Below are 12,631 nucleotides of genomic sequence, written 5' to 3' on the forward strand. Positions count from 1 at the left end.
ATATATATTAAAAAAAAAAAGTCCCAACCTCCCTCAGATTCACGCTGACAAAACAGTGTAGCTGGAAGACTCGCCTAGTTTAGATGTCGTCTCGCCGTATCGTTCACTGTATTCTTGCATCCTTCGTTTCATTTCTTCATTCTCTTTTCCCAGCTGAGTGCTGGCCAGTCTTCACATACATGACATGTAGAGTTTAGTCAAAAGCAAAATGTAAAGTTGAATGTTTCAGACAAAGGAAAAAAAAAAAATTTTCATGCGAAGTTTAACGTACCGGATTTCCTGGAAGGCCTTGCTGCTTCCTGCATCACCTTTTCCAGCAGCAGGAAAGGTTTTTAACACGTCAGCCTAAGAATGACAAACTGATAGTATCAATCAAATACAGCACCTAAAAAGACAAAACATTTTGTCACAGACATAACCGTGTTACATCATAGATTTTGTCATCTCTTTTTTCCACAGAAAAAAGAACGATAACTACTAAAAACTAAAGCTTCCCTTGAAAACACGACAAAATGTCAAGGAAAATAAGACGTGTTATGAACTGTGGAGCAACTCTAAAAACACAAACTTTTACACTTTATATTTTATTTCACTGAAGCAACTTTAGATTTCATGTACTATAATTTTATGACATTAAAACTAAATGATGCTTTTGTCAAAATATGATTAAAACTACAAAAAGAATTTGCTGTCCAAATTAACTTAACCCTCTAGTCTACTGCATAGCGTTGCCCTGAGGCAACAAACCACATTTTCATCCTTTACACTGGCCCTTCAAATAATGCTACCAGGCACATCTCTTTCCAATAAAATGAGTTGAAGGTGGTGTGACTTTCATGGGGGGGGGGCTTTCTGCAAGGTGCACTACATGAGACATCTCATTAGGAGGCAAGATAAAGATCACTATTTTACATGTTTATAGTGAAATACATGTATATTAAAAATACTTGTATGTGCATGAATATGTGAAGAAGAATATTTGATTGTTCTACTTTTTAAATTTCATTTATACAGTAAAACTTAATTTTCATTCATTGCCTCAAGGCAACATTGCACAGTTAGCCCAATTTTTTTCAGGCAATATAATGCATTTGCATATGTGTGTAGAGATGTGTTTGTGTGCATTTATATGATCATAGTCAATGTTTTTACTTCACAATCTACTCATAATTACAGGACATGGATGTAAATACCTTTTATGGAAGGAAACCAAGGGAATGTGCACTTTCTGTCCTCAGAAAGTGAGGACAGTGAGCTTTCAGGGAGTGACAGTGAAGTAGAGTGGATGCCTGAATGAGGTTTAAGGGACACTTAGGAGCTCAGGGGTCAGTTGGTAAAGTAACTGTGTCTGTGTGTGTGTGTTAGTGTGTGTGGTCGTGTATTATTTATTGTTGTGGGGACACAAATTTGTTTACACACTCACATTGTGAGGTCTCGCCTACTTTATGGGGACAAATTGCAAGGTAAATCATTATATTTTAGGGTGAAGACTTGAGTCAGGGTTAGGGTAAAGTTCAGGCAGGGACTTGTGATGGGTAGAGTCAGGATAAGTCTCCAGGAAATTAATGTAAGTTAATTTAAGGTCCCCAAAAGTGATGGAGAAACAACGTGTGTGTGCGCACGTGCGTGCATGGGGTTAGGGTCAAATGTTGGATGTATTTTGGTGTTTTATTGTTCTGTGAAATGTTTACATAGTTTATTTGTTGTTTATTTATTTGTTCATCCTTGTTGTACTAATGCAACTTATTATAGAATAACTTGGCGTTTTACTACCCTTGTCGCACAGTGTTGCCTTGAAGCAACAAACCAATATCTGTTTGGGGGGCAAGGTGTCAAATTTTATGATTGATATATTATTAGGGACCCTAAAGCTCCCCAAAAATTAAAAAGTCATGCAGTAGAGGGATAAGATGCTGGATTAAAAACAGCCTGGGTAACAACAAGAAGTTTGAAAAATGGACATTTTTGGTCAGTATCTGCTTACCAAAGATTGTCATGACTTCTAGATTCAGCACTATCTTAAATAACAGGAACACATTTTAAAGTTTTTGCCACCTGATCCTCGAGTTGTCGTATTGTTATCTGAGCTCTCTCCTCCCGCTCTGTCATCTCTTTCAGATGTTGTTTGAGTTCAGACAGTCGGATGTTCTTTTGGGAGAGTTCCTTCTCCAGCTCCTTCATCTTGTTCTCAAACATCCTGCACAAATAGAAGTCAAATGACCATCAGATCTCAAATTGTGTCCAAAGTAAATAAACATGCTGTTTGTTAATATTGTCTTATTAAAGCTTGAGCATGAGACTGACGTAAATGAGCAGCCTTTATTACCAAAGAGTTTGCATAATGTTGACTAAGCCTGTTAGCGACAGTCTATTTCGCAGCATACCAGAGTTTGAATCCCATGGGCATGATAATGATTGTGCATTTAAGTCACACGCTGCTGATTTAACCTGCTGCACAACCCTAAAGCTTACAAATTACTTTTAAGTGCCCTTTTCTGGAAGACTATTGGTTTTGTTGACCTGGTTACCACAGATGACCTCATGGTCTTAGTGTCCACCCCCTCTGTGATGGGCCTGGACAGAGCTTCCCTCAGTCTTTGCTTGATGTCTTCCAGCTCTGCCTCAAGCTTCTCATTTGTCACTTCTAGTGTCATCTTGGTCACTCTCAGCCTCTCTGCAGCCTCCATTTCCTTTTACAGTGACACACATTTTCAAGCATAGCCAAGAGACAAAAACAAGCATTTAGACTTTTTTGATTGGTTTTTTTTTTTTTTTTTTTTGGAATAATTAATTCTGCCCCGACCCAACTTCATTAAAACGAACTTATAATAAGTCATAGAAGACGTTACCCTTTTAATCTCCTTTCGAAGACGTTCATTTTCAATCACTATTTTCTCCAGTCCTTTGGTTTTGGATTCAAGTTTGGAATTCAGCTCAGTTTCAGCCTCACGCTTCAGTGTTTCAAAGTCGGCCTGGAAAACAGCGCTTACTGTAAGCTGCAGTCACGGAACAGAGATGCTAAATAAACCTTCCCAAAATAACGTTTGTGATGTGTAAGGTGACACAGGCGTTGGCAACCTTTAGCTTAATATTTTCTTTCTCCAGGGCAGTGACTTTGTCTTGATTCACAGTGGCGCTGGATTTCTTCAGTGCTTCGTTTTCCCGCTGCACCCTCTCCACTACCTTCTTCATCAATCCAATCGTCTTCTCGAGCTCAGGCACCGTTTTACCACTGTGACCACCCTGATGAGGATCACAGAATAAATAACGTATTAGATCAGAACTAGTTCATTTTTTTGTAAACTGTGTTTCAAGGTGATTCTGTTTTAATTCCTATGTACAGATTTATTTTCAGTTGTTTTAAAGATTGTGTAGGCAAAGAAAAAAAACATACTCCACGTATATGAGCCAGCTTTTTTTCTGCCTCTGTCTTTTCCTTTTTCAGTGCGTTGCATATCTCCTTAAGGTCCGCAACTTGATTCTGTAGGGAGCAAAAAAACAAAATACCTTTGGCAAAAAACCCCCAAAAAACTACTTCCAGGGTTTCCAAATCAAAGTATTAATTCAATAGATTTGCTCCATTCTTTTAAACCTCTTAATGTGGTGCTGAAAGAAAAAATTATCCTACAGATGAAATCACTTTTTATTAAAGCAAACTTTCATACTTTTTATGTATTTTTGTAAATGGTCTATTATTAAAGCAATTAAGGCAAATGCGTTTAATGAAGAGGTAAACTCTCCAGGTGCCATCAATAGTCTTCTTCCACGGGGCGATCGTGGCTCAAGAGTTGGGAGTTTGCCTTGTAATCGGAAGGTTGCCGGTTCGAGCCCCGGCTCGGACAGTCTCGGTCGTTGTGTCCTTGGGCAAGACACTTTACCCGTTGCCTACTGGTGGTGGTCAGAGGGCCCGGTGGCGCCAGTGTCCGGCAGCCTCGCCTCTGTCAGTGCACCCCAGGGTGGCTGTGGCTACAATGTAGCTTGCCATCACCAGTGTGTGAATGTGTGTGTGAATGGGTGGATGACTGGATATGTAAAGCGCTTTGGGGTCCTTAGGGACTAGTAAAGTGCTATATAAATACAGGCCATTTACCATTCTTTATATTTTAAAATTATAGTTCTCACACAGGAAATGTTTCCAGTCAGAGCTTTCTGCCAAACTGGCTCTCCCAGATCTTCAGCTTGTAACATTTATTAAAAAATATATATATATTATGGATGTATGTATGTTTTCATATATCCATAGCGCTCGTGTTGAACTGATCAGCTACCTCAGTCTAATTGGGTAATGTCTACCTTGAGCCTCGGCAGGTCTTTGTTGGTCTGCTCCAGCTGAAAGCGCAGCTCCAGGTTCTCAGAGGCCAGCTTGAGGTTTTCTTTTTGGCGGTCCTGCTCTCTCTCTGATGGAGTATTGGTGCCTCGTCCTGAAGTCTAGAGGACAGCAAGGGCACAGAGTGAGCCAGGTGGAAATAAAGGTTATCAAATTAAACTGAAACAAAATATTGCAAAGGGAGTGCAGAAACCACTGGGAACATCGAGTCCATGATCGACAGTGTGAGGGAAAGAAACAACTGCACACTAAAAAGCAAGCCATGGCCTAATCTTTGCTCTTCCATGTCTAATGCTATCACAGCATTACCACTCTAGCAGGGTGACTACAGAAGCCTTCAGATACCTTTCGACAGCTCACAGATTTGCCTTCACGTTTTTGTACTTCATGATCCATCTTGTTCCTGATGAAGTGTTTGGTATGAATAGAGCTGGGGTCCTCATCTTCATGTAATGGATTTTCCACAGTTGCATTCTTTGTTGTTTCATGTTTCTGTGTAACCCATTCGTCCACCTGCTGTGACTTCTCTGATGCGATTCCCACATCATAATCATTATCATCTGTATTTTGATAGTCTTGGTCGCCAACAGCCTCTTTATTTGGCGCTTCACTCATTTCATCATCTGTAACTGCCTCTGCTGGAGGAGGTGATATAACCGATCCCGGTCTTCCTGACAGTTCATCAGGCTCGCTTGCCTTTGTGGCCTGTTCTTCTTCCTTGTCTTCAGGTGTATGAACTTTAGAGCCACAATGAATTTCTTCTGTGCCTTCTAAATTGTCACCTTCGCTTTGTTTCTCATCATCTTCAGCATTATCAGTTCTAAGATCTACTTCTCTGGTCACATCTGGTTCGAGATAGCCTGGAGCTTCAGAGCTTGGTTGCGCTTGTTTACTGTGAACATCATCTGCTTCTGCACAGCTGGTCTGGGTTTCTCTGTTCACCCAATGCTGCTTTGGCTCCCTCTGTTGGTCAAAGGTATCTTCAGCAGTTTCAGTGCTAAGAAGGCTTCTGCAGGATTCGACAGGACAGGAACCTACATGCTCTTCACATGACCCATTGTCCACATCAAAAGTAGCAGAACGAATCTCTCTTAGAGTCTGAGAAGAGATGCTTTTTCCCTTCGTGGACAAACACAGTTAAATGAAAGACGTGTATTAAGAAAACTGGACGTAAAAAAGGGTGAATGCAGAAATGAAATTAATTTTAACAAACCCCCTTTCATTATGTTATTTCTGAAAAGTAACAGGCAAACCTCGGCTTCTGCTTAAGGTCCATACTCATAAATAAGAGTAAAAAAATCTTCCAATTAGAGCTGCCAATGACAATAACATATAAACAGATGTTTACTTGTACACCCATGCCCTTATGAATAGCGACCAAAGAAATTAATTGACAAAATAATGGCCTTAACATTAAATCCCATGTTCTGTGTGGCCAACAAACGCAAAGTTAAGAATAATGAATTTAAAATGACATAAAATGAGTAAAACCAACAAATTTCCATATTTCAAAGTTGGAAGCTGCCCTTTCGCTTGATGAAATTCTTACATTATCTTATTTGTTGATCTCAGAGTCAAATAAATACTTACAGAAGGTCTTGATGGAGATTCTTTGATAACCTGGCTCTCTAAGGAACGGAGTCTCTCCTCCAGGAAGCGGTTTCTCAGCATCATATCCTCAATGGCACCGTCACGCGGTAAAGCCTGTTGCTGTCTGTACATCGAGTAAGAAAACAAAAGCCTCGGTTTGGACTATGTAAAGCTGCTCTATCAGACAGAATCTACAATTACCAACAGTTTACAAGCACTGAAACGTATAGTTGTACAGGCAAAAGCAAGGACATCAGTGCTCGAGTGGCATCATCTTTATGTATCCATGCACACATGAACTTGATTTAGGTTTGCCATATTAATCCTGGATATTTCTTAATTAAAAGAGTGTATTTGTGGTTAACTTTACGACATCCAGCTGCATAGTCTTGAAATCTGAATATGATTAGTGTAAGCATGTTTTTTTCATAACTAATCCACTGGTGTTTTGGTCAATCTTTACAGTGTATGTTTGTAATTAGTTTTATTATATTATTATGTTTATTACTGCGTATTTATTACTAAAAGAATTCATTGTGAGTTTTAATTCTCCAATTAGTTCATGTGTACTGCCTCTTTTGTGTAAATGTAATTTAACGGCACACTACAGATAATATTGAATTTTGTGTATGTGATTCAGATTCTTTTATTGTTTCGTAAAGTTATCATGTTCCAAGAACGGCCTCCTCTCCATCAAGAAGAGAAAGAGACGAAGACGAAGCCTAGAAAACTATAAACATGCCCGCATTAATGCAATCTACACGTTAGGACATTTGAACAGCCTGACAGATACTTTATAGTGAGAATCTCTGTCTCCAGGTCTGAATTCCTCTTCTTCAGCTCCTCCATCTCCTTCTCCATCTCAGTGGATCGCACGCCCACCACCTGATCAGCAGTGACCCCTCGAGCCTTCAGCTTTTTCTGCAGTGCACTCTTCTCTTGTTCCAGCCTATAAACGCAAAAAGACACAAGAAGCAAATAAAATGAATTAAGTGACAGTTCCACTGACACATTAACGTCTTCTACATCCACACAAGTGCCTCTGGGTTTTAGACAGAAAACACGAAGAGAAGTAGGTCAGCAAAGCCTGTTTGTGTGTGATGTCCAAACTAACCTGGCATAGAGGTCTTTAAGAGTGCTGAGCTGTTTTGAGAGGGATTCATTCTCTCGTTCCTTCTCCTTCAGTGAATTTTTGACCTTCTCCATCTTGGCCTGCCATTTCTTGCCCTCCTCCCATCGCACAATTTCTTCTTTAGTCTGTCCAACATGCATTAAATCACTACATGTACACCATATTAATATTAATAATATATTAAAAGGCTGCAGAAAACAACAGTCCTTTTCAGTCGTGTCCCAAAAGGCCATCGGGGAGCCACTGAGATTAAACACATTCGCAAGGGAAGGTTTTCAAATGACAAACGGCAACTTTGGGCAGCAGATTTGGTCGAAGTTCCTTCAGAGATCAGTGCAACCCTTACAAACAAATGCTTTCTTCCAAATATCTTGTTCTGCTTATTGATAAAATAACAGGGCTGGTTGCAAACTGATGTTATTTTGCACTAAAAAAGAAAGAAAAACCACAACGACTATACTGACTCAGTTTCAAGTGACTCTTCTCTAATATGTGCCTCTTTTTCAGGATGTGTATAGCCAGGAAAAGAGCAAAATATCGCTGTACTATTTGGCACCGGTCACTGCACCACCTTGAAAACAGGGCCCAAAATATTTGATGCCGACTGAATTGATGTTCATACCTTTCCATGATCGTTTTTGACATGTTTTATTTCAGCTCTTTTCTCCAAGTCAGACTCCAGTCTCCAGATCTTCTTCTGCAGATTCTCAATAGTTGGTCGCTTTCCATCTGCTTCTCGTTGGCTCTAAAAACAAACACGAAAGCACCTTTTCTCAGACAGGTACATAAATGGAGATGGAAACGTTTCTGTTTAGGTTAGGGTCACGGTGGGGAGTTTTGGTTAATATAAATTATAGCCCAAGTCCTGAGATAAACCTGAAACTTAACTTACAAAAAACTCCTACATGGTACTGATCCACGAGAATATCTAAAGAATTAAATCAGTTCTGACATACGAGCTTTGTGACATGTGAGATTCCATTCTTGATGAATGCTTCAGTTTTTGCCACAGATAAGCACGACAGGGTTTGGATGTCTCTTATCTCGTGTTTTATCACCTGCAAGGTCTGAATATGACGCCTAAACGAAAGCATGTGGTCGCACATCAGCATGAGGTTTCAATGTAACACATAGCTTAGATTCTAACAACAACAAGTAGCGGCTCAAAGCAACCTGATGTGGTTTGTGATTTCGCACTTTCTGGAGGCACTAACTTGAAGAGCGCTGGTGAGCCTTTTGATTTGCTGCTTGAGTTCCTCGATTTCTTGTTCTTGCGCCTCCTTCTCAGCTTGCAGACGCCTTTGGGTTTTCTGAGCTTTCTGGATGTCTTGGTTCAGCCTGTCCACTTCCTCTTTCAAGGAGCTCTCGCGGCCTCTGGCTGATTTGGCAGACTCCTTTGCAGCTTGAAGTTCTTCACTGAGTTCTTGCATTCGCACCTTTGGGGAAAGAAAAAGAAATTTTAAATCTTTTCCGATTCAAAAAGTCTGATATTATTTCCATTCTCTTGATTTTGTGGCCAAAATCAGCATTTTGTTTTGTTCTATAGAGCAACATTTTTCCTCAAATCAATTAAAACACATAAAGGTTTCATAGTGTTGTGCTGGGTGAAGTTTACTTTAATACCACAAATACTGTGTCAATCACACACAATGTTCTTTAAGTGTAAATAACGACCAACTTTTTTCTATCTACTACCTTTATAAATCACACTGAGCCTCCCATGAGGACGTTAATGGTAATTAATGATGGGAGGAAGGGTTGGTTGAGGCTAGCCAGATGTCAAACATGCTGTTTATGCAATAAGCCCAGTGCAAGCAGCTTGTTCACCAATTTGATCTTTGGTTAGTTCCTATTCAAAAGCATCAGGTTGTGACTGTATAAGCCTGGCTCCTAAAACTGAGTGAATGATAAAAAATGCAATCAAATCAGAATGCAATGATTTTGAGATCATCTACAAATCTATACCATATAAAAATACAACCAGGACCAAATATTAAATATGAAATTGACAGTTTTTTTTTGGTTTTTTTAAGACCAACATGTTTAAAAAAGGTTGGAGCAGGGACATAGTTTCCACTGTCTGGTATCTGGTTATTGTAGTTCTAAAAGCAAATTGTTTTTCCATATTTGCTTGATAATGTGTCATACGATACTAAATGTTGGTGATGGGTTACAGGTCTGGAAAGTAAAGACCGGAAAGAGATGCTGTTGTAATACACGCAGAATCTCTTTGGCTTTGTTTCCCTAAAATGGCCAGAATACTTGGCATCCAATTATTTCCAGAATCCGTTTGATTGGTCAGGGTACATGTCACGGAGCAGTGTGCTGTGATGCAGGTAGGATAGAGGGCCCAAATGCAGGACTCAAAACCAAGAAGTTAACTTAAAGTGCAGTTTATTCACTGGGGTGACTCATCAGAGAAATAAACATTACTCAAACACGACCAATAAATGGTGAACACGAAACTAGACACTAGACTGGAACCTAAAACAAGATAACACACAGGAACAGAACCAAGAACATGAATGAATTTCAAACACAGCACAGGGAGGAAGTGGACGTCAATGACCCGACACAGAGCAGGGAAAACGCAGGGCTTAAATACACACTGGGATATCGAGGGCATGAGACACAGAAGGGGAGCACAGCTGGGAGAGATTAGGGCTAACGAGACAGGGGGAGCAAAACTAGACACACTGACATGAGACAAACCTTCACAATAAAACAGGAAACAAGAAACCACCACACAAAGACGGAGACTAGACGCAGAACCTAAGAACTAATCCCCTAACAAACATAAACTAAAACATAGAATACTAATAATAATCAACAATGCACAAGAGTCAATACAAAATACAAAATTAAACCAAAACATGAGAAACTCAAAATGCTGGGTCAAAACTGACCCAGAACCGTGACAGTACGGGACAGTTTCCTCTCTTTCCCAGTCCATCTTCAATGAGCTCAGGCTCAGAGAACATGAAGGCAGTCTAGGATGTTGTTTATAAACATAATTTATAAATATCTTTTCCTTTTTTTAAAATCTAATCTTATGAACCTTTAGAATATTAAAAGTATTAAAGTGATACTCTTTCTCTTCACCAATATAAACTAGTAATACATTTTTGGTTAAGGTAAATAAAAAAATACAGAAATGATCATTGTCCATCAGATTGCCAGAAGGAGAAATGTGATTTATCAGTCCAGATAACACGTCTCCACTGCTCTAGAGTCCAGTTGCAGCATGCGTTACATCGCTGCATCTGATGAAACAAGTTCCATGAAGGTGCATGCTGCTCTTTGCTAATCTGAAGGCCACAAGTTTGCATGCCTAGATGCTTGATGTTATACACCTGTGGCCATGAAAGTGATTGGAACACCTAAATTCAATGATCTGGATGGGTGAGTGAATACTTTTGGTAATATAGTATATCTTTCTTTGCATAGTATTGCTTTGAGTCTAATTTGCGGATGCAGAAACAAACTTTGATCATTAACACTGGTTTTCAAAAGTGTTCATGAGCCATGCTGTGATTACTTCCATCTAGGAGGATATATTTTTGGTAGCATGTTATTCTGTTTGTTGGTAAACACAATGGCTATGTAGGGGTGTAGAGTGGGGTAATGTTAACAATCCATTAAAATTTGCCTTACACCCACCAAAGTGTTCAAGGTCAACTTAATGATTTATTGGTCAAATATTGACAAAAAAGCCTTATAACACAATAAAACTGTGAATCTTACAAATGTGGTGTTTATTGTCAATAAATAAAAGCATCATATAAATATTTAAAATATGGCACATTTGACCTCTCCGTCAACGTCAACCAAATTATCTGTAAGTCAAACTGAAAATGTTATATAGAGCTATTTAAAACTATGTTTCTTGGTTCCATTATCTGCATTGACAACATAAAGGCATATAAGAACGATATATGGAGATTCTAAATAATCAAAGTAAACATCTGTCATGCTGCCCTGTCTGATCTATACTACACTACTAAACTTACTTTTAAAAATTATTCCCTCAAAAGTAAATTCTGCCCAGAGAGTGAGCTGTCTTGGCAGACGTTTGCATTCTCTAATTGTTTCTTGTTTCCACCTGAGAGGCCAGAAGATTGCAGAAACTCTTTTAATAACCAGTTTCTTAAGATTTCTCCAGATTCTCAAACTTTTCTAATATTATTTACCATGCTTGACAAAAAATCTTTCCTTTTTTACTTCTGAAACACAGCCTCAAACAACATCTCCAGAAAGCTCATTTCATTGTTTGTTTTACCATCTGTTGTGGCCAATTTAACTTCTTCCTTTTGTAACTTTCTGGACTCATATTCAAAGTGAGCATTTAATTTTCTAGGAACAATAAAAAAGTCTTAGTAGTACTTGATTTATGGTCTTTGTACTATTTTCATTTTAATATGGTGTTGAAATAAATTACATATCCCTGCATTCTGGGTTTTTGTTTTTCACTTTTAAACAGCGTACCAACTCTTCTCAGAACAACATTGTAAAACATTACAAACTAGAAGCAGGTTTTTGGCAAGTATAGAACCAACAATAAATCATATTTTGTGGTGTTGAATAACTAGCTCAACAGCTGATGAAATACAACATACACAAACACACGGACACCCCACACAAAACAGAAAACAAACCAAAACAGAAATGATTACATTCTGATGACTGTGGGCTCTTACCTTAAGGTCTTTGGTTTGTCTGTCAATCAGCATCTGGACATTCAGACTTTCCTCTTTCTGTGCAGCACTTGCTATAACTTGCTGTTCTGCAGCAGACGTCATCTCCGCACGCAGGTTCAACAGAACCTTACTGAGAGCCTTTAAAGCATACGCAATGCATCATCATCCATTAACAGATTATTTGCCCTCTACCATACACATCATTTTGGTAAGCAAACTGCAAAATTGACACAAACAAAAACATCTGACTTTACAATGTGTGTGGTGTAATTATAAATGTATCATTTAAAAGACTTTCTGCAGCCGTAACAGATATCCAAATCATTTAGTCACAAAAACATTATGCTGGGTGAACTCTAAATATTCAGGTGAGGCTTCCACTCCATCACACCGCCAGTGCAGAGAGAAGACAGTCAAGATTTATTTCACAAAATTTGGAGTAGGCAGGAATTACGGTACGCAGGGAAAATACCAACTATGAGTGGAAAGCATTTTCTCAGTACGCTGAAACTGAGTGCCAACCACTTTACATGTGTGCACAACTTTCAAAGAAAAACTGGGGGGGAAAAAAAACAACAACCTTTAGCTGTTTCTCTTTCTGGGTGAGCTGTGCCTTCTGTTGTTCCATTAGATTTTTCATGGTGTTACTGGGGGAGCGGACATTAGCCTCCTTCTGGGCCTCCAGTTCAGCTCGAAGATCATTCATCTCCTTCTCCATCTGGGCCATCTGGCTCCTCTGATCCTCATTCTCCGCAGTCAGAGCTTTCACCTGGCTGACATGGTATTCCTCCAACCTGCAACAAATCCCCCATATCAGTTTTAAGACAAGAAATTTGTTAGCTTTGGATACCTTTGGGATTACTTTGCCTCAGTTTGAGAATAATG

General features: G+C 39.1%; 1 protein-coding gene across 6 annotated transcripts in view; it reads right to left on the minus strand.

The window, feature by feature from the left end:
- Positions 1–12,631, minus strand: part of cep290 (centrosomal protein 290) — a 43,527-nt gene that overhangs the window by 385 nt on the left and 30,511 nt on the right. For 3 of the 6 annotated variants that reach the window (XM_085412958.1, XM_085412957.1, XM_085412956.1), the window contains 15 exons: positions 12,327–12,540; positions 11,747–11,884; positions 8,264–8,485; positions 7,672–7,794; positions 7,032–7,174; positions 6,711–6,866; positions 5,918–6,041; positions 4,294–4,428; positions 3,395–3,481; positions 3,079–3,243; positions 2,850–2,972; positions 2,521–2,690; positions 2,056–2,197; positions 272–345; positions 75–169 (listed from right to left, as the gene is read on the minus strand). In XM_085412958.1, coding sequence (XP_085269084.1) covers positions 75–169; positions 272–345; positions 2,056–2,197; positions 2,521–2,690; positions 2,850–2,972; positions 3,079–3,243; positions 3,395–3,481; positions 4,294–4,428; positions 5,918–6,041; positions 6,711–6,866; positions 7,032–7,174; positions 7,672–7,794; positions 8,264–8,485; positions 11,747–11,884; positions 12,327–12,540 — 2,111 coding nt within the window. Of the gene's footprint in view, positions 1–28; positions 170–271; positions 386–2,055; positions 2,198–2,520; positions 2,691–2,849; positions 2,973–3,078; positions 3,244–3,394; positions 3,482–4,293; positions 4,429–4,672; positions 5,447–5,917; positions 6,042–6,710; positions 6,867–7,031; positions 7,175–7,671; positions 7,795–8,263; positions 8,486–11,746; positions 11,885–12,326; positions 12,541–12,631 lie in introns of those variants that run through there. The other 3 variants (XM_085412961.1, XM_085412959.1, XM_085412960.1) reach the window with 3 other exon arrangements.

The sequence above is a fragment of the Rhamphochromis longiceps genome, linkage group LG7, assembly GCF_057381845.1.
Source record: "Rhamphochromis longiceps isolate RC_006_pf linkage group LG7, R_longiceps_female_GT1.1, whole genome shotgun sequence".
Lineage (NCBI taxonomy): Eukaryota > Metazoa > Chordata > Actinopteri > Cichliformes > Cichlidae > Rhamphochromis > Rhamphochromis longiceps.